General features: G+C 34.0%; 1 protein-coding gene across 5 annotated transcripts in view; it reads right to left on the reverse strand.

Annotated features, from left to right (window-relative positions):
• The window catches only part of si:ch211-1e14.1, a 94,034-nt gene that overhangs the window by 45,651 nt on the left and 23,426 nt on the right, over positions 1–24,957 (reverse strand). For all 5 annotated transcript variants that reach the window (XM_073929903.1, XM_073929900.1, XM_073929902.1 and 2 more), the window contains exons 3-9: positions 10,626–12,785; positions 10,327–10,415; positions 9,230–9,398; positions 6,309–6,439; positions 3,929–4,121; positions 3,641–3,700; positions 1,804–1,949 (exon numbers count right to left, since the gene is read on the reverse strand). In XM_073929903.1, the coding sequence (XP_073786004.1) occupies positions 1,804–1,949; positions 3,641–3,700; positions 3,929–4,121; positions 6,309–6,439; positions 9,230–9,398; positions 10,327–10,415; positions 10,626–12,785 (2,948 nt within the window). The remainder of the gene's footprint in view (positions 1–1,803; positions 1,950–3,640; positions 3,701–3,928; positions 4,122–6,308; positions 6,440–9,229; positions 9,399–10,326; positions 10,416–10,625; positions 12,786–24,957) is intronic.

Below are 24,957 nucleotides of genomic sequence, written 5' to 3' on the forward strand. Positions count from 1 at the left end.
AGTCATTCTCAAACATTTTTCACCAAGTGCCACCTCAGAAAAACTTGTCTCTAAGTACCACCAATAACTGGTATTGAAATACATAGTCGGCCCAAGCCTAAAGCTTTGCACAGTTCACAAACGTGGCAGATTAATTCCTATTTTTATGAATATTTATTATTGTCAGCCACCTTAAACATAACAAATAGTTTGAACAATAAAACACTTACATGTAAAAAAAAAAAAAGGTAAATAAAACTTTGGCGTTTAAATTAAAATGTGATTTTAAAATTTAAATAAAAATGTTCTAAAAAGTTAAAATAAAACTGCTGTACTTAAATATAAAGTATTATAAAGTAGCCTATTCATCAAAACCTTCAAATGGACCTTTTGGACAGTTTTAAATAAATATAGGTTATATTTATATATAACTCTGTTTGATAAATTTTAAAATATATGTTGCATGTATATATGACTTATTTGTATATCTTTGAAATCTAAACGTTAACTTGTATTTTAAATATATTAATTGGATTTACATATTTAATTAGAAATTAGATCTGCGTACTGCTCGTTAAAGTAGGCTATGCGTGTCAGAAAAGCAAGTCATTAAACTGTACCTGTCAACATTAGGATATAAAAATACGGGATATGCCCCCAACAACCGTTACAAGTATGGGGAGGAAAATAACCTCAATATATAAAATACATAACAAACATTAGAAAAAAAAAAAAAAAGTTTTGCCTATTAAAATCAATTTCCTGATCACATCGTTGTTATTGTACGCGTGTCAAAGGGTTGAAAGGGTTCATTTTTTTACTTGAATTATTCAGCAATTCCTCCGCATACCACTAGAAGGAAGCCTGCGTACCACTTGTGGTACATGTACCATAGTTTGAGAACCACTGGCTTAATTAATATACATCGGACTCAGTGTGCAAGGATTGTGCAAGTCAATAAATGTTTGTATATTAATGCAAAAAAAAAAAATTACAAAAAATACAAAAAATTCTGACTTTAGTGTGCACAGACCTTCGGGGGGCTAATAAAATTGACCTCAAAATAGTTTTTACATTTTCTTAAACTGCTTTTATTCTAGCTGAAAAAATAAAAACAAAAAATTAGGACTTTCTCCAGAAGCAAAAATATTATAGTAAAAACTGTTAAAAAATTCCTTCCTCTGTTAAACAATATTTGGGAAATATTTGAAAAAGAAGGTTAATAATGGGCTTATATTTTTGTATAATCAATATACGTCCAATTGTAGTTATTATATTTTGCAAACAAGCAATAGTACTTTCATGATATTACAGAATTCATCACCTCTTAAAATATGAAGCCACATCACTGAGCACCATTAACACAACTTCATTCTCAGCTAATTAGCCATCATTAACAGACTACGACTTGCCATATTCAACACATCCATTAGGTCAGTGAGTCTTCCATTGGGTCTCTATAAAATGCTCTCTGTGTAGGCAGAACGAGCAATTAAAGCTTTCAGAATCGCTCTAGCTGTCTGCGGGGCTGTGTTCAATAATTTATCTGTGTTTGCAGCTGGAGCAGGACGCGCCGGCAGCCGATAGGGGTGAAATGGTTGTTTTTAAGCAGCTCTGCGGGCCAGGAATGAATGGGATGGTGTTGCCATGGATACCCGTTGTCCCTGAATGATGATCCGCGAAGGGAGAGCAGGTGTGTGGATGTGCCACAAAGACAGAGACTGATTAAGAAGCCAGAGACGCGTTCGACACGCACACAGGAAGAGCTTTATAAATGAAGCCAATGAGCTCATGCGTGGAAAATAACACAGATGATTTACGAACCTGCAGGCTGTTGTTGCCCACACTGGTTGCTCTCTTAAAGCGGCGGCCCGTACCCAACACATCGCCCAACAGCAGAGCCAATCTCCTCTCAATGGTAATGTGAAAGACCTTGTCAGTCGCTCGCTGGTCCAACACTCCCAACAACACTGAACATAGTTTGTAAAAATATATATTACTGCATCTCAGAGACAGATTCATTTGCTAGTGCACATTCAAAAGTTGGAAGTTTCTTTAGTTTCTTATGCTCAACAAAGCAGCGTTTATTTGAGAAATAATTGAGTGATTTAATAATAATGCTTCATAATAGTGCTGTTTTTATAGCATTTTTACTGGCAAATACATTTATTTATATGAATATATCTGAAGGCAATGCCAGTATGCAAGTTTATTTAATGAAATTATTTATATCTTTTTATTTTATTTTAAGGTGTTTTGTTCCATACAGTTGAAGTCATTATTACCCCCTCTGTATATTTTCCCCAATTTCTTTTCAATATTTTTTTTTATCATAATAGCTTTAATGAGTCATTTCTAATAGCTGATTTATTTTATCTTTGCCATGATATTTTCCAAGATATTAGTATTCAGCTGAAAGAGCAATTTAAAGGCTTAACTAGGTTAATTAGGTTAACTAGGCAGGTTAGGGTAATTAGGCAAATCATTGTATAATGATGGTTTGTTCTGTAGACTATTGAAAAAACAAATACTTAAGGGGGCTAATAATATTGACCTTATTGCCTAATACGGAGTTTAAAAAAGTGTTTAAATATATTTTATTTAATCTTTTTCTATTTTTTTAATACAAAAACAGTACAAAGGCAATCCACTGGTCTAAACATAGCAACCCCAGCTATAAATCAGAAAATAAAAATAAATCAAATAAAAGTGAATAAATAACAAGCAAATATTTTTATTTCATTATTCAGTTTTGAGGAAATCCAGAAAAGGTTGAAACGTTCTTTGAAACGTCTTAATATGGTCTTTAAAAAAAATAAAAACTGCTTTTATTCAAGCCAAAATAAAACAAATTAGACTTGCTCCAGAAGAAAAAATATTACAGAAAATACTATGAAAAATGTAGAAAAAAAAATATATATATATTTTTTAAATTAAATTTTACAGAACGGCGAATAATTTTGACTTCATCTGTATGTTCCATGTACTAACCATAGTAATTATAAATAATTATGCATAATTGTATGTAAATTACCCTAAACTTAATCCTAACCATATTACATAAATGTTAGTCAGTTTTTTAATTAATAGTATTTAAATAACTGTAACACCTTAAGTAAAGTGTAACCTATTTAAAAAAATACAAATATAATATTTTATATAATTGCTTATTTTTAAAATAAAAACCAAAGCCTCATATTTGGACAAAAAGCACAAAAAAACAACAACATTGTGAAGTGGTATGATAATATTATTACATATGTGTCTATTATTATTTAAATAAATATATTATTTATTTTATATATATATATATATATATATATATATATATATATATATATATATATATATATATATATATATATATATATATATATATATATTAATAAATATTAATTAATAAGTTAATTATATTAAATATAAGTATACAAAATATATTTGAAATGTATTTCTTTTTCAGAATAAATGTATTTATTCTCTAGAACTTTTTTATTTATTTTTTTTAGTCTGACCAAGGTTCTCCTTACAATAGCTTATTTTACAATAAGCAAAAATAGTAATACCATTTGTTAAATTGCTGCAATTCCAAAATAACAGTTTTCAAAATCAACATCTTTAATGCTAGTTTATTTTGGAATAAAAAAGTGTTAAGAAATATTACCTGTTCTGACCCATGAGGAACGAAGCAGCTGGGTTGTGTTCAGCTCTGGGTAGTGGAAAGCTAATGATGAAAAGAAAAACAAGATGTCAAATATGAGCAAAAATTTGATTTCTAAGTGTTTAAATATGGTTGAGAAGTTTACAGGCTAGGATACCAGTAGATGGGTCAATACTGATAGCCCACTTTGTCACAGTTTAATCTACATACAGCATAACCACTTGTACACACACGCACAGTTGTTTTGTGAGTATTTAAATGTGGTCCATCAAAGTGAGAGTGCATACTCACGTTCTGCGATCTGCCGTACAGGATAGCCAAGGTAATAGCTGAACTCAACCACACTGAGCTGGCGGAGCAGAGCACTGACCTCTGTACCGGGCACATACCCGCGCATATCATGCACAGCAAAGGTGATCTCCACTGGAAACTTCTGCTGTTGTGCCTTCACGTCCACGTCCTGATTTACTGTAATATTCAATATCTACAAAACAATTCAGTCTTTAAGGGTCTGTTTAAAATCAACCCAGGCACATTCTGAAAACTTACTTCTATATACATTTCTGGAAAGCGCCAAATACATCATAGGAGCTACGTCTTTTTTTGTTTTCACAAATCCACCAGAGGCTGCTATGTATGCTTTTTCAGACCTCAAATTTCTTTGGCAAGTGCTATTCTTGCCTGCTGTTCTCCCGTAAATACACCAGACGCCCCTGTCAATTGACTGACAGACCAATCAACTGACCCACCCTCTTCCTTTCCTAAACCCAACTAATAGTGTTTTCAAAAGCATCAACTGACCCGCCCACCCACTTCCCTAAACCCAACAACAGTTTTAAAAAGGCAATCTAGAAAAAAAAGCCACGTTTTTTCAGATATTACTACATCCTTAACCTGTAATTAATTTGTTTATTTAAATTTTTATAAATTTTTATTAAAAAATATTTTTAATTAAAAAAAAAAAAAAAAAAATTCTTCTGTTTTTGTTTTACCTGCTTTCTGGAACCGTTCTTTGCCAGACTTGAACCACATCTTTGTGGTCAACTCCTTTCTGTGTCTCAAATCCACCGGCATACATGGCAAGCCACTGGACAAACTAGTAATGGCGGGAAAGCGCAAAAAGGGACGGCGATATGCCCTATAGCGTTCATTTTAAAGACAAAATGCAGCCACACGTACTTCTGCCAACATAATTCACGATCTCCAGAAATGTATATAGAGCTACGTTTTCAGAATGAACCCATGTTGGGTAAAATAAAAGCTTTTAGCAAAAAAAAAAAAAAAAAAAAAGCTTGTATGTGTTTTTACAGCCAGTTTTGTGTTTTGTGTTTTACCAGACTAAGGTGGTTATTTTTTATTAATCTATTTATTTAATGAGGAGATGATGTCAACAGTTAGAAGTTTATTTATTAAAATGATTATTTTTAAATGTCTCACCAATATTTTGTTAGTTTAGTTAGTCCCTGAAGGGAAATATTATTTGCTGACAATTTTCTGACAATTCACATTTAGCATATATGTAAATAAATCATTTAAAAACAGGGTTCCCCTACTCTAAATAAATATCCAGTCTACTAGCCATCAACAAAATACATCAAACAGGAATACTTTGAAAAAAGTATAATATACTTATATAATATTATTCATATCTATTTAAAAATATTCAATAATTTGTTATATTTTTAAATAAACATCTTGCAATGTATAAAACAATACAGTAAAAACGTGTACAGTAAAAATGTGTTGTTAAATAATAATTATAAAAGTCTAAATCGATTTTAAAATTCATCCATTCATTTCTGGCTTAGTCCCTTTATTAATCAGGGGTCATCACAGCGGAATGAACTGCCAACTCATCCAGCATTTGTTTTACGCAGCTGATGCCCTTCCAGCTGCAACCCAGCACTGGGAAACACCCATACACACTCTCATTCACACACATACACTACTGACAATTTAGCTTAATCAATTCACCTGTCGATTTTAAAATGAATCATTCATTTTATATTGGATTTAAGCAGCACATTTTACATTAGATGCTTGATTAATAAAAATATTAAAGTTTTTGCTTTTTATTAATCAAATGTCTAATATAAAATGTGAGTAACTAAAATAAAATAAAAATGAATAAATTAATAATTAAAATAATGAGATGCTGTATATATTAATACAATACTGTTATAATTGATAAACCTAAACAAGTAATCTTAATATAAACTCACACATATTCTCAGCTGAACTCTTTTCATTCTCATTGATCTCCTCAAAAAGCTTGTACACTTTCTGAACGTTGAATGAAATGAATAAGACCCATTAGTTTAGTTTCCTTGACAACGGTTGAATTGAGCAGTCCTGCTCTTTTCTTATCCAATCAGAGCACAGAGATGCAGATGACGTCACCCCTCTGCACTGAAGGCAATAAAGCCTTGAATTCACATCACACAACACAATTTAAAACCATCTTTCTAACATCAAAACACCGTATTAAACAGAGAATTAGTTCACATTTGGCTCATTTACATTAAACAGCACTTGTGTGTAATGCTAAAGAAGTCATTTAAGCAAATGACAATGAAACAAGAACTAATTAAGAGGATTTGAAGGGGTTCAGTGTCAGGTTATCAGTGTTTGAGCTTTTAATACCATAAGCTGGATAAAGAAGTCAACTTACATTCACAGTGAAGTTTGTGGACTCCTCTGAGTTCCGCCGGACTTCAGCTAATGCAGCAATTAGACCTTTCTCTGCCTGCTCACTGAAGGTACACATACGCACATCTACATGGCTTGGCACAAACTGAAGCACTGCAGACAAACAAAACACATGCATATAGACAAATGTCGAAAATTCCATATATTGTGATATTGAACATGCACAATACTAATATTGTGGCTACTTCAAAATACTTCAAACTTTTAGAGCTCTATTTTAACAATATAGGCGCAAAGTAAAAGTGCATGGCGCAAAATAATTAAGGGCATGTCTGAATCCACTTTTGCTATCTTAAGGACAGAAAAATACACTCTGCGCCCCTGCACATGGTTTAACAGGGTTGTGCTTATTCTCTTAATGAGTTATAAGTGTGTTTTAAGCATAACTTGTATTAAACCAATCAGAGTCTCATTTCCTATTCCCTTAAAGAGTCAGTTGTGTCGCTATGGCACATTTACTATTTACATGGCGGACTTTGTAAGCTTCACTAGTGAAAAAACAGTTAAACCATCTGCAGCGAGAGGATAAAGAACGAACTTCCTTAATTCAGCCTCTTTACTTTCTCTTACACTTTACTTTAATCCTTTACTTTCGTGGATTTGAAAACGTGTTGTACGCACTCCACTGAAGACATCTATTAGCCTACATAATTAATTTTCATTTCAAAGTGCAAAGAATTGTTTCAAATTCAGTTCTAATTTCCAGCAAGTAAAAAAATGAACAATAATAACAAAGTGTGGAGTTATATCCAAACATACGTTCTATTCTTAGTGATGCATTCGTGTTCAAAACCCGACAGTTGGACAAATCTAAAGTTGCTTTTATTAAAAACAAATATGCATGTAATAAATAATGCTGCTAATAATAATAACAACATTATATAAATGCAAATTGTCATGAATGAACTGAAAAAAGGGCATGAAGGCATGACGAAGACATAGAGGCAGTGGTTTTTATATTTACATAGTAAATAATAATTTTTGTAACATTTTAATCCTTTAATTTTTTTCATACAGTATGTAAAGATATTTGCGTATTGCTGTTCATTCTGTGTGCATTAAGCATTGTGTAAGCATTTGAATAGAAGCATAACTAATGCGCTCTGCTTTGGACTTTAGACCTGCTTAATTTCAGTTCCTTAAATTAGCAATGCGCCAACAATGTGCCTTAACACACCTCTATTTTAGACTAGCCCATCCATGAGTCTAAAAAGCAAGGAAAATGGATTTGCTAACGAAACAACATGGTGCAAACCATTCATATTACTGTTGTGCTGGTCTGAAAATAGCAACAAATCTCGCCAAACACGCCTTGCGCCTTATTGCGCCGGGTGTATGATAGGGCTCAAAGAGTGCATTTTAAGAATATTCAGATTGTATTTAAAGGTGTTCAAATTCCTGGAGACTTAATTGTTTCGTTCAAACTTGAACATTCACATGTTAATCTGGCCTATAAATGCTAAAATCTTAATTGAAAATTATTTGATCATGTATATAGGGCTATTGTAGGTTAACATTAGTTCATAGGGCTGCATGATTAATCATTAAAAGACTGTGATCTCAATTCGCTCTTCCACATGATCTTAATCCAGCATTTCTACAATTCGTCCAAATGTATTTAAGCACATGTTGTTACCTGCTTTCTATTCAGATTCTAAGCAATGCAGACAGACTCCAAAAGGCATTGAAAGAGTATTACTGTGTTTACTTCATAGGCTGTTAAAAATACTTATAAATGATTAATGAATAAATAAGTAAATTTACTTACATTCTGCCTTTATGTTCTACATTGCATAATGACTTATTCGCAACTGTGAAATCACACGAGTTGACAAATTTATGGTTATTTACCACAAAAAGCTCAACAAAAGTTCACCACTCCAAGTCTATACAAAATGTAGTAATTTAACCAACTAGGCCAAGGTTTTATAATATGAAAAATATTACAATAATAGAAATACCAATAATAATACCAATAATAAAAGTTTTTAGCACACACTATGGAGATAACATTGTATTGTGAGTTCAGTATTGAGATACATATCAAATTTTGACTTGAATTTAATGTTCCTCCCCTATGTCTTGCATGTTAAATAATTTTCATTAAATTTCTTTCAATTTAATTGAAAAAAAGAGTATTATATCTTATTTTATTGTCATTTTTTACAAAAATAAAATGTTCTACTGTACATATTTTTTACTTGAAGAAAGAATCTTTATTTAAAGCTAAAATATAAAATTGTGATTGCTTTTTTTTCCAGAGCCATGAAGCCCTATTAGTTCATTTATCTAAACTCACAATGAAAACTACAAACGTTTTTATTAGTCTTAGTCTATATTAACTTCTTAGTTATTGTCTAATAGTGCATTAAAATCCTAGTCATAAATATGATTACAAGTTGTTTTATTAAATTGAATTAATAACTAAAAAAGAACAGTTGTGTATTTGAACTAATATTACCATAATAATTGTAATAAACCTGTGTTTTTCTCACTGATGATTTTAATCCATTACCTAACGTTTACTAATGAGATTTAATTGTAAACGGTTACCTGTTGTACTTTATAACTCTGTTACTTTTTTTATATTTATATTTTAGAAGTTTTTCACCTTTAATTTATAGGACAGTAGAAAGGGAGACAGGATCATTTCTTTTTTCTAAACTTGTGTATACAACAAAGCAATACACACAGTATGTTTCACTATTATACCTGTTAAAGTAACCTATTGGGAAGCTCAATATTTTGATAATACCGAATGTGATGATAAAATCTTCAGCAATGAATCGCAACAAAAGAAAATTATACCATCAAAGGATTACATGCATATAGTCAAAAGCAACATGTTTGATATTTTGCAATCAAATATAAACTGCAGTGTACCTGTGTGTACATGGTACTGCCGGTCTGGTTCTGGACTGATAGGAGACACGCTAATAAATGAGTTGATAGTCCGAGCAGAGTTTTTCAAGGCATTAATGACTGATGCGGCCGTGTAAACTGCTGTTCCAGTCACAGCGCGAAACACAAAGTCTGGAGGAGCTTTCACTACCTAGTAAACACAAAAAGCGTATTGTAAACACATGATGTGAAGGAAATGTACATTACATCTTGCTTTTTTTTGAGGCACATTGGAAAATATCTCATAAATTTTGTCATTTAATGAGCTTGTAAAAAAACAAAGCTGATTCTGTATCGTTTTCAGATGCAGAGAATATGTTTCCATTGAGCTAAATTAGGTGTTGTTTGTTCGTGAGTAGGGCCCAAGAGATAAAACAGGAAGGGAGGACTTGATCTGTATGTTCACTGGATTAACAAACATGCTTAAAGTTTCTTCGACTCAAAACAAGAGAAAGCAGAATTAAATAAACATTGCTATGCTACACGTTTAGAAGAAACAAAAAACAAATGCTGCCTAATGTCTTTATAGCTCCTTCAGTCTGAAGAGTAGAAACTACTTTAGTTTTCTAGTTTAAATAGAGATTTTTTGAGAAATTGCTGGAAAGTAATGTGGATAAAAATAAGCATGAAAATTTGATTCATGTTCTTTAAATAAAGACCACAATCAATGATTAAATGTTATGTTAATATGTAACTTAACATAACCTTGTGAGTGCAAATGTACTACACTATTGTTTCCAATGTTTTAGATGAGGTAGAGATGCTTTAAATGCTTAAAATCAATAATAATAGCTTTTTAACCTTAATTAGTTGTATTTATCAATATTCTGTATTACGTAAAGTACTTAGGTTATGTCTATAGCTAACAACTTCTAGTACATGTATAGTTAGATTACCTGTTCACTATGTATAGGTTAAAACATTCTCTTTTGTCCAGAGTTATTTTCATCTTTATGTTTATGCTTACTGTGGTAACAACATTTCACTCCACTTTAAGTCCACACATTCAGAGAAAAGACAATAACAACTTAAACTTAATAATAGTCAATAATAATAATATATCTATTTTTGCACATTACCTGTAGCTCTACTGAGCGGTTGTACTCTGCTTTGAGAATCTCTCTGACTTTGGCTTTAGCATATCCAACTGTGGAACCTGGAGGAAACCCTATAATACAGCAAACATGAGGCTTAATGTTATTCTTAGAGCCTTAAAAATAAAATACCAACAAAATAAAGCAAGCATGGGTAGTAATCCAATTATTTCTAAAGATGGATCAGTGCCTTATGGATAAAGCTGCACACTGATCCTTGAATATTGACAAGCAAACCTTGCTGGTGCAAATTACTATAAAGCAAATTGATTTGTATGTCTTACCAACTCTGGTTAAGTAGGTGTCAGGTTTAGTGATGCTGCAGAGATACTTCCGGGCAGTGGTTGTTGGAGGGGTTGTGCTTGGGATGGTAACTGTGGTGTTGTTGTCGGAGCTTGTGACGGTGAAAGGCGTTTCAGTGGTGTCATTACGCAATACTGTAGAGAACGTGGTTGTAAGGCTATCGAACGGTGTGGTGTTATCAGTAGCCATGGTGTCAGATGCCGTTCCAGACACGAATCCTTCGTCTGCCATCTCTGTTGCAGGAGGGGTGGAGGTGATGTTGAAGGTTGAGTTATCTGGGTATTCAGAAACACTGATAGAGGTGGTTGCTAAAACACTGGGAAGTACACTACTAGGTAATACAGTCTCCATTGGGAGTGAAGTGGTAATCCATTGGCTGACATTAACTGAAGATACACTATCTGGCTCCTTGGTTGCCAAAGGTGGCGTAGTCTCCAGTAAGGAAGTGTTGTCAGCTATAAATGGTGTGGTAGGCCAAATAGTGGTTGAGTTCTTATCTCCTAATGAAGTTGAAGGATCTACTGAGGGTGTCAATGTGAATGACGGCTCCATGTATGACACAGTTATATTTACTACACTTGGTGTAACTTCAGAAGGATCCAGGATAGTGGTGTTAAAAGGCTCAAATCCAGAAGTGTCTGTTGAGGATTCCTCAGGCCAGGAGCTGTTACCTTCTGCAGGCTGTAGATCTTCATCAAACAGAGCTGTTAGCATGTAACTCGGGTCAACGGTGTAGGTTCTAGTGCTGACAATATGTGTGTTGCCAACCGGAATGAAAGAGAAAACACTAGAGGTCGTCTGATTGGCAGCGTGCTCTGGCAAGCTATCATTGTCCTTGGTCAACTGAATGGTGTAGTACTCTAAACTGTTCATGTCTGGTAAAAGGACATCCGTGGGCTGGACTGTAACAGTGCCTGGCCAATCAGATGCCAACTCGGAGCTCTCGTTCACAGACTGGTTCTGGTTCAAGACATCTGAAGTTGATGGAAGAACAGGCAATGAATGGACTCTTGTTGGTTGGATGGCTGAAAGTGATGGAGAAATGGAGGGGCCAAGATCTGACGTCAAAATACTAGTGAATACTGGAGGTGGTGACGTAGTAAAGGGCACAACTGTCGTAGACTCTGAATAGACTCTAGTTAGTTGGATGGTTGAAATAGATAAAGAACTGCTGTTACCAAGATCTGATGCCAAAACACTGCTGAAAACTTCAGGTCTTGACGTGGTAAAGGGCACAACGGTTGTAAAACTTTGAAAGGTTGTTGTGTGAATGATTGAATCAGTGGTGGCTGCAATCGAGGTTGAAATACTATTAAAACTGGAACTGCCGACAAGTTTAATGGAGAAGGGACTTCTAACACTGGTGGAGGGGGTGTACAAGTGTTTACTGGAAAACGACATCACAATTCTTGAGGGGAATGCAGTGTCATAGGTTTCAGAGTTTGAGTCTTCAAAGTCATACGCATCAGAGGGGAGGCTGGTAACTAGTGAATAGTCATTGCCTTCAGATCCCATAAAGGACATAGTTTCCAAGTAATCTCCAGAACCATAGTCCACATCCATTGTATTGGTTGGGAAAAAGTCTTCAGGTGGACCCATAGTTGGCTCGACAGATGCTGAAGTCAATTGATGGTGTACAAAAACCACATGACTTGGCTCCAACTGCTGATATTGTGCTTGGATGTTTGGGTCATGGCTGGGTTGTAAATGAAGGTCCTGGATATTGCTGGACGGTTCCAATTTGTCTCCAATGGGAACTTTAGTGTCATTGATTCCCCCAGTCTCATACTGCACTTGAGGGGAAGGAACTGGAGGCTCGGGAACAGGAAAATCTTGTCCAAGTAAAGGCAAGTGAGAAGAAACAGATGAATCTGTAGCTGATGAGATTTGAGGATCTGGGCTGATAGCGGACCAAGATAAATGCACATCAATGGAGGTAGGCACTGGATTATTTAGCTGTCGAGGATGTCTGATGGAACCCTTATTGGTAGATCTAGTGTTAACATTGGGATTGGGATTCTCTGTGGCTTTGGATGGATCCAAACTATTTGAGAGAGAAGATCCAGACAAGGCAGTGGATACATTATACAGCACTTCCGTTGAAAACTCATTTGGCATGATTGGAGTGTCCAAAGGCCGCACTGAGGAAGACAAACAACAATAAAATTACATTTTAATGAAATAATTTTATAACGCCAATTACTAAAAACTAGACATACACCAATAAGGAAACTATGGGCAATAATAGTAAGTAAGTAAAGTTTATTTATAAAGCACATTTACTTCAGTTTGGCACTGACTAAAGTGCTGAACAAAACCATAGCACACACTCTAAGAGTAAAAATAACAATAGAAGTAATAATAGAAATAAAAGTATTACTGCAACAACCACAATAAAGATTAAAAGCCTGGGAATGCAATAGACTATCTCAGGATAATAGGTGATCAGAATTTAGCTGAACACAACTACAGTAGGTTAACACTGTTATCACAAAATACAGATTTTTTTTTTAAAGTAAGACTTAAAAATCTATATTCAGCATTTATTATGCAGCAAAGAGTTCATAACGCATGTGATCCAAAAAGTAAAGCCATTGGAAATTTGATTGATTTTGAAGACAGACGACTGATAAAAAATACAACACTTACCTACAACACAATACAACACAATCAAAGACTTAAGTATCCCACACACATTTTAAATACATTATGACATGATATTATCATACCTTTTGCATTTAAAAATATAAAGACACAATTGAGTTGATCAGAAACACTGTTGGACATTATTTCACACGCTTACATCAAACAGTTTGAGTGCTGAAGACTTTCATCATGCCATTGTGCCCATATGCTCCAAGGCTTTTTCTCTTGCAGAAGTCGCACTGCCATGATTACCCAAGTCACAATCTTGCACATGTGCGACTGGTTTGGAATGTGCCAAGGGTATGAAACAGGAGAGTATTTAAATAATTAAGCATGCCACTTTCAAGGAGGATTCCTGAAAGCAGTATCGGCCTGTCTGGTTTATATTCCGCTACACGTTTTATAAACTTTCCATTTGCATAGCTTTTTTACGGTGGGTGCAGAAGTTGAGCGTAAATGTTTGGCTTGGTATTCAGAAGCAGCTGCACAGTAATGAAATGATCCATTCCGAGGCGAAGGATGAAAAGGTGAGGAGCTTCTTAATGAAGTATGAGTGTGTAAAACAGTCTTAAGCACTGTTTGGATGTGTCTAGTTTTTTCGTGGGAGAAATGATTTGATAAAGGTTACAATAAATGAGGATAAAATTACAACCGACAACTGTCATTGTGTTACACGCTGGCATCTATAGAATATGGATTTAGCCCAATATACTCTCTCACTGTGTTGTGAGGAAAATTGATTGGGAATGTATGATAAAAATGTAATAAATAAATATGTGTAGCATTTTGACAGTACACAGATGATTATCTCCAATAATTTTGAAGATCGTGTATTTGCGCTATAGTAAACATACTCACTGGAACTGAAATCTGGCTATCCTTAGGCTTAGTGACACGATATCGAGTTTCATATAATTTGGTATCGATCATTTTTAAAATATTTTTTAACAATCCATTTAGGAATATTAGGAGGTTTATTTAACCACTTTTTTAAAATTTACCAGCATTATTAAGGCAAATAGTTTTAATATTACAATACAAAGAGAGAATTCAACAAAATATCTCATCTCTTTATAATAAAATAAACATAAGTGTTAAATAAACTCTTAAACTTAAATAAAATGTTATAAAGTGTGTGCAATAGTAAAGGGTAAATGGTGAACAATCAAAGCAAATTTTAATGTGTGAATAATAATGATACAGTGAACTTTAAACTCTGTAAACCAGGGGTCACCAATCCTGGTCCAGGAGGGCCGGTGTCCCTGCAGGGTTTAGCACTAACTTGCTTCAACACACTTGCCTGGATGTTTCAAGTATACCTAGTAAGACCTTGAGTAGCTTGTTCAGGTGTGTTTGATTAGGTTTGGAGCTAAAATCTGCAGGACACCGGCCCTCCAGGAACAAGTTTGGTGACCACTGCTGTAAACAATACAAATTAATATAATTAAATCTGAGCTTTCGAATAAAGGAACCAGCCATCATTATTCAAATACATACTGCAACATTACAAACAGTGAAGTTGAATGACTATATTACCCCCAATGGAAAAACATCTTTCAGATGGGGTGCTAGTGACAGGGATGCACAAGAAAAAAAACCAAAAAGCCACTTTTTTATTTCCAATCTCCTCACTGCAGCTATACGACACTCATTTTCATGTGTGTTGTTATTCTGACCTGAAGTGGTGATACTGATAACACAACCCTAAACTCACACGTGAAAAATGCGAGCAGGTGGCTCAAGTGATCATCAACCATTTTCTCAGAGGACGACAAACACAAGTTTGTGCAAATCCATTGAAAATAAAATACTTACACCATAAAACGGATAGGCATTCGTTCCAAGGTGCACGCTCGGCAGGTACATTTGAATAAAACTACTGTATAGTGCATCATAACGAAACTTCATACTAAACTTTTTTTAAGAGTTATTGACAACAGTGTTTGGTTAATAAATACTGACATCATTTTTAAATCGCAAATGTATGCGAAACGTTTGCAAAATTTTTCATTCATTCATTTTCTTGTCAGCTTAGTCCCTTTATTAATCCAGTGTCGCCACAGCGGAATGAACCGCCAACTTATCCACCACGTTTTTATGCAGCGGATGCCCTTTCAGCCGCAACCTATCTCTAGGAAACAACCACACACACACATACGCACACACTCGTATACTACGGACAATTTAGCCTAAACAATTCACCTGTACTGCATGACTTTGGACTGTGGGGGGAAACCAGAGCACCCGGAGGAAACCCATACGAACGCAAGGAGAACATGCAAACTCCACACAGAAACGCCAACTGAGCCAGGGTTTGAACCAGCAATTCAGCGACCTTCTTGCTGTGAGGCGACAGCACTACCTACTGCGCCACTCCTTCGCCTGCAAATTTTTTAAACAGTATAATTTCATAACCCAGATGATAATTTAATATCATTTTGAAAAATTCTGCAAGGTGGCATTGGCCAGTGTGTAAAACTAGGTCATTCCATATCCTCAAAAGACCCCAAACCAACCATAAAAAAAAGAGATGAGTCAAAACTGTTTCTTCTCAGAAACACGATGAACTGTAATTTGCTGATTTCAATTCATTAGATTTAGAATGAAAACAACCTATTTAGTTAATAGTTCACCAAACAACAAACAATACAAATGTCTTCATTAAATCAACCTCAATTGAATGAAACTTGTTTGAGTTTTTTTCCTGTTAAACACACATTAATGGGATAGCATTTGTTTTCCAAAGTATTAACTATAGATGTCAATGGGAAAACAAAAATATACTTGCATATACTCTCATAATGGTTTGGAACCACATAAGGATGAGTCAATTTTCATTTTGGGGTGAACAACACCTTGAAGTTGTATAGATAAAACAAATTATAGCATTAAAAGGTTACCTCTATAACTTTTAAATGTATCATTCATGCTACATAATTTTCCAATTATATTTAAAATGCTAAAGCAGACTAATTCAGTCATCTGCAACAACTCACATTCAATGCAACTGAGGGCTCAAAGAAATTGCACAAGTAGACATCATAATGAAACTCTAAATATGATTCACAGAATACGTAATAATCATTCAGCATTGTCTTAGATTCAAAGCCAGATGGATTTGTGACTCTGCAATTACTAACATCAGTCAGCTTTCTGAAGGACCCCCCCACCCCAGACACATGGACCTCATACAGACTATTTAACCCACAATTCTATATTTAGTCTTTAGATCTGCCTAAAAAAAAGAGAGACGGATATAAGAAAGAACACGCCTTCATATAAAACTCTGGCTCTGTTATCAAAAGAAACAGCATTACAGACAGTTCCATAGCATCAGCCAAGTTCACTGACCACTTTAAAGAAAAAAAAAGAAAGAAAAAATCTGTGACAATAGCAAATAAGAAACAGCTTTTTGGCATTAATTGTTATGTGATTGACTTCTTATCAAATATAAATCACACAAAAGCAGCAAACGAAAGGCATCTTACGCTACATTAATCAGGTCAATATGGCCAGTGTTTGTGCAGGTTCAATAGTTCTTTGATTGTGTATGAGTCGGTGTTACTCACTGCCATGCTCTGAGCCAAGTGTTTGAAGGCCCTATAAAGCAGACGGCAGCGTAAAACAGATGATCAACTAAATAACAGAGAAAAGCTCGAAGCAGTAGAAAGGAAAACAGTTGTTAGACCTTAACAATGAGAGCAAGAAAAAGTAAACAGTCCTAAAAGTCTTAGGTAAAATCTTAGGGTGTGTTCATAGCTTGGTTCACTTAAATTATAATGGCGTGCTTAGTGTCCTCAGTGATTTTCTTTTAACCAAACCTACAGAGAAAAAAAGGCTTTTATGAGGTTTGGTTGCCTATTTTGGTACTACAGGCAGTAAAAATAGAAGTGTATACTGTATTATACAGTACCAACCCATACCACTCGGTGTTAATGAGCCATAACAAAGCACCAAAGTTTGTTTTAATAAAACCAAACCTCTGAACACACCCTTAAAATTCTATTTATTTATCTATTTTTTTAACAATGCAAAGTTCAAATTAGCATGTGATTTTTATAATTTTGTCTTGCCTTTATAAAAATTGTAATGATGGGTGTTACAACACGGGACGGATCCAAATGCAGCTTTTATTAAAGAATAGTCAGGAAGGTAAGGTTCAGTACTGGAGCAATCAATAGCATATACAGTAGATCATCCAAAGTGTAATTAATATAACAGGCGAAAAGATCAAGGCAGGCAACAAAACAAACATAAACAGTAAAACAAACAAGAGTCAAAAACATTCCTGACTAGACAGGAAAACGCTTTGCAATGTTCACTACAGGAAAACAAGACTCAGCAAAAATGTGTGTATGAGGGGTGTGTATTTTGTCCATGTCATCCGTCATGATCAGCTTCAGTTGTGTGTGTAATCAAGAGGTGAATTGAAACAGGTGTCTGATTGCAGGGCAAAATGGGAAATGTAGTTTGGGTGAATGATGAAGTGTATTATCACAACAACAATACAGTTTAAAGTATTTAATATGGACATTTTTTAACAATTATAGAACATTATACTACGTTATAAGCACGATATAACTATTTTATTTCAATTTTTTATAAAAATACTTCTATTTTGCCAGCCTTGACCCAGTGTTTTCTCTGACAGTCTTTATCAACAACTGGCTTTACCAAATCTTACTCGGACTAGATTATTTCTTTTCACCTCACACTCAAGTATAGTTTTTGTGTTTACAGACAGTTTAAAATGCTTTAACACTGGCAAAATATTAGCTGCAATTATAAAACAAAAACAAACAAACAAAACTTAATGAATACTTGATTGTTTGGAAATATACATCATGTTCACAACTGATTTATTTTGACTACTAGTTTTTTTTTCTCACCTTTGACTTACCTCCTCTCAATTTAGCATGAAAGAATTAGCAAAAAAAAGTGTAATTTTTTTTACACAAAAATTCATTAGAAATGTAAAACTTTTTCCTGTAAAGATTTGAAATGGAATATTCCTCACCAGTTATATTTAAACAGTTAAACAGCTACAAACAACAAAGGGAAATGTTCACAATTACATGTTGCCTTCTGTTAACTTAAAGTTTTACCATATTATTTGGGATGCATTACCTATTATATAGCATGCAAATTTAGTATCTTGCTGTGAAAATCACACTGAGATGAAGACTTAACATTTAAAGAAGTTGTTGATTTATAACGCAAAACTACAAGCCTAATGCAACATTTATTTACACATTTCAGCTGCATGATTAATGAAGCTTGATGAAGCTCTAAACTCACAGGATCCTTCAAAATCCAACGCTTGATGTTTAAATCTCTTTGAGAAAAATCTCAAGTCATTAATTAGTCTTACTGTGGTAATAAGTGGTTTAAATCACACATGGATGAATGCTAAATCTGTTTTGCTAAACCAACTGCAGATCCACCATTTCTCAGGTCATTGAGCGAAACCAAAGCAAACAAACAGGACAGAAGAGGCACAGATTACAGCCTGACCTCTGAACTCATCTGATAAGAACTTGGACATTTAGATTTCTATTCCCTCGGGGGCCATTCAATACAACATTAAAGCCACAACCACTCATGTTTTTCTGTGCTAGGCCAATCAAAACAACTTGTTGACCCAGTTTTCAAAACACTACAACTGCAAGTTGTCACAAATCAATGAATGACAAGCCAAAAGAACTCTACCTATAAAACAAGTCTTTTGTTTACAACCCTGTTTTGTACATCTTTAATAAATTTAGTTTGGCAGATAGTATGTTATTTTGAAAGAGCGGCAGCTGACATATATAGCTCCAGGAGTACTTTAAAGATCCAGTCTTTGTCAGAGATGTTGTGCTACCAGTCATAATATTATATTGTATTTTCAATATTGTATAAAACAATATGAAAACAGTTTGACAATTTTTGACCGTCATGCCCTTTTAAAAACTTCCTAGCATTACCCATTCTTGAAGTTAAAGGGGTTGTATGCAAGTTTTTGACTCTTCTAAAGCAAAAAAATACCATGACATGTTTCCTAAATATCTGCAAACATTTTAAGTAAACTATCTGAAACTATCTGCGTTAGTCAGATATTCTGCTTTGAAAATGTGCGTTGCGTGCCAAAACGTTGTCTTTGTTTTGGTTCTTTAACCTGCCCAATTCCAGTTTGGCTAATTATAATTCAGTGCCCCAGGTTGCCTTGGTGGAAAACATAGCCTTTCATTCATCCTTTCAAAAAGGCTCTGAAAGTATGCATCCGTGACCAAAATGTGACCTCCACTGGACAGTAGCAGGCTCTGAAATGAGACACGGAATCAGAGTTCCACATCAGATGGTTATTAATTAGCCGCGTAGCAACAACATGCTATGTGACGAGATTTGCAGTGATAAGCAATTTGGCTTTTTGCACCAGAGAAAACACAACAGAAATTTAAATACAGCCATTTAGATGCACAGAATAGTGCACTTACTGTATCTCAACGAAATGGTAAGGTTTTAAATCTAATCAATACAAGGCGTGCGGCTTGCTTGTGCAATATTGAGAGCGGCGTGCCTGGTGCGATGTGCTCATGCTTTCCAGGCTCACCTAGTTGAAAGAATGGTGCTAGTCACGTGACAGGCACTGTCCGGTCAGCTTCATACATTGTATAGAATATACATATTTCTACTCCAAAGGGAAAAAATACACAATACTTAATATTAATACTTCATTTTTATTTGTTTATTTATTAATTGTTCTGTCATTTATTTTCAGTGTAAATTTATTACTCATATTTAAATGTCAAAAACGTTTATCATATATTTAAGTGCAAAGAGAATTAGACTATTGTTTGCTTTTTATTAATAATATTTTGTGCTGTATTAATTGGTTACTGAGCAACAATGAATAGGACTTCAAAATATAAGGAGTTTTCATGTGATTTTTCTAAACTGGTAGTGTTTTAAAATTAATGAATACATAATAATCGTGATGACCGTGATTATTTCTCAAATTATAAACGTACAACCAAAATCTATAATCGTTGCATCTCTAGTTATTAAATATTGTTTGAAATGAACCTGACAAACAATAGCAGTTTTGTTTGTTACTTTTGACCATCACGATTAAACAACACCTTTACTTGCATTACTTGGCTCTAACCCTACCATTGTTTCTTTCTTTTTTCTTTTTTTTTTAATATGCTGAATAGGTGTCTCATGATCCTGAAATTTATGCAGACAATAAATAATTTAATTTTGTGGTTATTCAGCATCTCCTTGTACTTTGTCAATAACCCTGAAATACTTAGCATTAGAATATTTGGCATGACAAAGTAAAATAAAAAATATTAATTAAAAAATAAAGAGTTTTTTTGGCTCTGAAACTTGGACTGGCATTTGCTAATGCACTTAAACGTGAAATCAAGGTTGCCTCAATTAATTCAGACAGTTAATTTGCTAATTGTGAAAGGCCAAATGTAAATATCCTTTCGAGTTTAATCTATAAAACCAGCTGTCCAACAATACGATCTAGTTCCATTGTTTTACAAGCAAAACAACGACAACAGAAACTCTGACAACATTCAAGCAAAGACAATGAAGCAATTAATGATGGAGTGACTTAATATTGCTGAACGACGGACAAGTTCAATAATTAATTGCAAGCGGGTCACCTTCAGCCTAAATGAAGAGTGTTTATCGTGAGTAATGGGAGGCGTTCTTCTGTCTGACAGACGGACAGCAGGGGAAATACCATGAGTTTGCACATCCACTGCCTCTGCCACCTGCTAGAGAAACGCAACCGTGAAACGCATGAACAACCTGGCAACTGCTGGAGCTATCGCTTTCACAGACAGAGAGATCTACTTGAGAGATACATGTCAGATGAAAATGTAAACGTCAATGGAATGATGCTAAAGGTGATAAATATTCACAAAACAACTTACTAGCACACAGTAAAAAATGCTGGGCTCCACACAATTCCATTATGTTGACCCAACTCAAATCAATTAAGTTGGCTTAATTGTTTCTACAAATTTAGGTGGGTTGAACATAAAACCATTAAGCTTCCCCCCAAAAAAACTTGCACTGTAAAAAATGCAGGGTTCCATAGAATTCCCTTGTTGTCCCAACACAAATCGATTAAGTTAACTTAATTGTTTTTACAAATTTAGGTTGATTGAACATAAAACAATTAAGTCGTCCACAAAATAATCTTAAGAATCGTGTTAATTCAGCTCATTATGAATAAGTAGTTTTAACAACTAACAAAAGTAATTTTTTTAAATTGCAGTTTCAAACAGCGGTCATAAAAGAACATAACTTCAGTTTTGGGGTCTCAAATAAAATTTACATTATATTTAAATATCAAGCACAACCATACATCGTAAATCCAGGGAAATAGAATTTTCAAGTGGTCTCACTTTTTACCATATATTCAAAAATAAGTACAGTATGCTTGTTCAAATTACTTGCATAAAATGAGCCGAAACAACATGATTCTTGAATATTTTTTGGAACAACTTAATTGTTTTATGCTCCATCCACTTAAATTTGTAAAACCAAATATGTTACCTTTATCGATTTGTGTTGGGACAACATGAGTGAAGTAAAATCCTGCATTTTTACATGCATATATATTTGTTTTTGCAGTATGACACAGTATAAAAAAAATAAAAAATGTTTGGCCGCATTTATTGCCACCCTACAATTACAATTTCATCCTATATATATATATATAGAGGATAGGATAACTATTAAATATTTCCCAAATTATGTTTAACAGAGCAAGGAAATTTTCACAGTATGTCTGATGATATTTTTTCTTCTGAAGAAAGTCTTATTTGTTTTATTTTAGCTAGAATAAAAGCAGTTTTTTGATTTTTTTTTTAAAAGCCATTTTAAAGGTCAAAATTATTAGCCCCTTTAAGCTATATATTTCTTGATAGTCTACAGAACAAACCATCATTATACAATCATTTCCCTAATTCCTTATACAATAACTTGTCTAATTACCCTAACCTGCTTAGTTAACCTACAGTAATTAACCTAGTTAAGCCTTTAAATGTCACTAAGCTGTATAGAAGTGTCTTGAAAAATATCTAGTCAAATATTATTTACTGTCACCATGACAAAGATATATTAATTCAGCTATTAGAAATGAGTTATTAAAACTATGTTTAGAAATGTGTTGAAGAAATCTTCTCTCCGTTAAACAGAAATTGGGGGAAAAATAAACAAGGGGGCTATTAATTCTGACTTCAACTGTATATGTGTGTGTGTGTGTGTGTATATTTAATTATAAAATATTTATTATTATTATTTTTCTTTCTCTTTTAGGATTGATTACAAACTATGAACTATGTAATGCTACACTGTAAAAAAATTGTGCTGCCTCATTTTTAGCTGAATCAAATAGGGATATCAGTACATTATTGTAACATGTTTTATTCAAGAACTTTTCAGCTGGTTTTAGTTTTTTATTTTCATTTTATTTAAATATATATATTTATTTAACTTGTTTGTTAATTAAATCCCATTTTGTTATTAAACCTATTATTGGTATGCAACAGTCAAGTTGTATGTTAATTTGCGATGCGAAGAAAAGGAAATCATTTATTTTTGGCATATTGAACATACGTCTATGTAACCACCTGGCAATTTAGAAATTATAGCTTTTTTGCTTTGAGTAGACTATTCAGTTTTTAAAAAATCAGTTCAAACTTTTATGAAGTTGTTAAAATGAAATCAGTTGTAATAAATAAATTAATATTTTTAATTATTTATATTTATCAGATAATATATCGGTCATCAACCTTCAAATCTTAAAGAGGTATCGGTTATCGATATTGGTAAAAAAAATTCTAATCAGTGCATCCCTAGAGTCAAACAAACTTTTCTAGTTATCTCAACTTACTGTACATCAATCTAAAAATCTAAAAATATTAGGGTTAAAACTTTGTATAAGTAAAAAAATGTAAACCTGATAAACTTTAAAAACATTAAAAATACATTAAAGAAAAACAAAGATTTTTTGACAACTTTGTCATAGCATTTTTTACAGTACATTTAAGGATGTAATAAAAAACAAATGCTTACATGTCTTGGAACTATGGGAAAAAATGCCAATATAACTTTAAGTACATAAAACATAACAATATGATTAAGCACAGAATGCAAAATCACATTTAGAAACTGAAGAACATTTAGAATAGATTCACATTTTCCAAAAGAAAAACTTTTACAATTATACTGTGATGGTAAAAATGTTGGGAAACATTGAAAGTCGGATAAACAGCGAAGCCATTTTCGTCAGTGAGACTAAAACCTACAGAGACAGAGAGGTAATTATCATTACAAAAGGAAACTGAGCTCCTCTATTTTGAGCTCTTCATGGCCACACTGTTAAAAAACGCTTATGACCAACTGACGACTTCCTTTGTGAACAGCAGATGAAGTGTGTTGTGTGATGCTTTCAAAATAAAACACAAAGAGATCTAAAATTAAATGAAACTGTGGCAGCAACAGGATTATGGCCGATGTCAGCCTGTCCTTCTCTCTTTGTCTTTGTGAGCAGAGCAGGAATGACGTCTTAGGATGAAACCACAAGAAGGCTGAAAATGAGATCAAAGCCATATAAATGATTCAGTTTAGCACACCCAAATGTAATTTGCTCCTCCCTAAACTCCTGTCCGGTGTAAGTGGGAGAAATAATGCGATAAACCTGTCCTGAATAAAGCCAAAACAATCTGATTGTCTGCCTACCAATCACAGACTCCTGAATCATTTTTCACCACAGTAGTGCAATAAACAATGAGCTGGACAGTATGATACACATACACTCTTAGGCATTTCCTAGTCTCTTATTGTCAAACATTGTTTCAGGCTGAATCACGCGGCAGAGTTTATTAATAAAGTCTTACAAATGACTAATTCAGAAGACAATTTAAAGTCAGCAAGAATTCAAAATGTATAATGTTTATTTTGCTAGCTTACATTCTAACTTTTAGGGTGAATAATTATTCTGTGCAAGTTTGTCATTCATTCATTTTCCTTCGGCTTAGTCCCTTTATTAATCAGGGGTCGCCACAGCAGAATGAATCACCAACTTATCCAGTATATGTTTTACACAGCGGATGCCCTTCCTGCTGCAACCCAGTACTGGGAAACAGCAATACACTCTCTAATGTGCACACACTAATACACTACAGCCAATTTAGTTTATTCAATTCACCAAGACCGCATGTCTTTGGACTGTGGGGGAAAGCGCAGCACCCGATGGAAACCCATGCCAACACAGAAAGAACATGCAAACTCCACACAGAAATGCCAGCCGGCCCAGCTGTGACTCGACCAGCGACCTTCTTGCTGTGAGGTAGCAGTGATTTTCACTAAGCCACCGTGTCACTCCGTGCAAATTTAATACACACAAAAAAAGTTTGTTTTGGTAATCTTCAATGAAAGTCTGACAATTCACTACTGTGAGTGGTGGTCCTTATGTTGATGTCAACCTAAGGGCTTTCATAGCAACTGCATATTAATACCCTCTTGTACTGTTCGTTTGCTATGAGGTAATGTTGCGCAAAAGAAAGCTCCACCCCCTACTCAATATACCGAGTTTTAGGCAAGGCAAGGAAAATTTATTTATATAGCACATGTCATACATACACAGTGGCAATTCAA

Source organism: Danio rerio, chromosome 18 (genome assembly GCF_049306965.1).
Source record: "Danio rerio strain Tuebingen ecotype United States chromosome 18, GRCz12tu, whole genome shotgun sequence".
In the NCBI taxonomy this organism is placed as follows: Eukaryota; Metazoa; Chordata; class Actinopteri; order Cypriniformes; family Danionidae; genus Danio; species Danio rerio.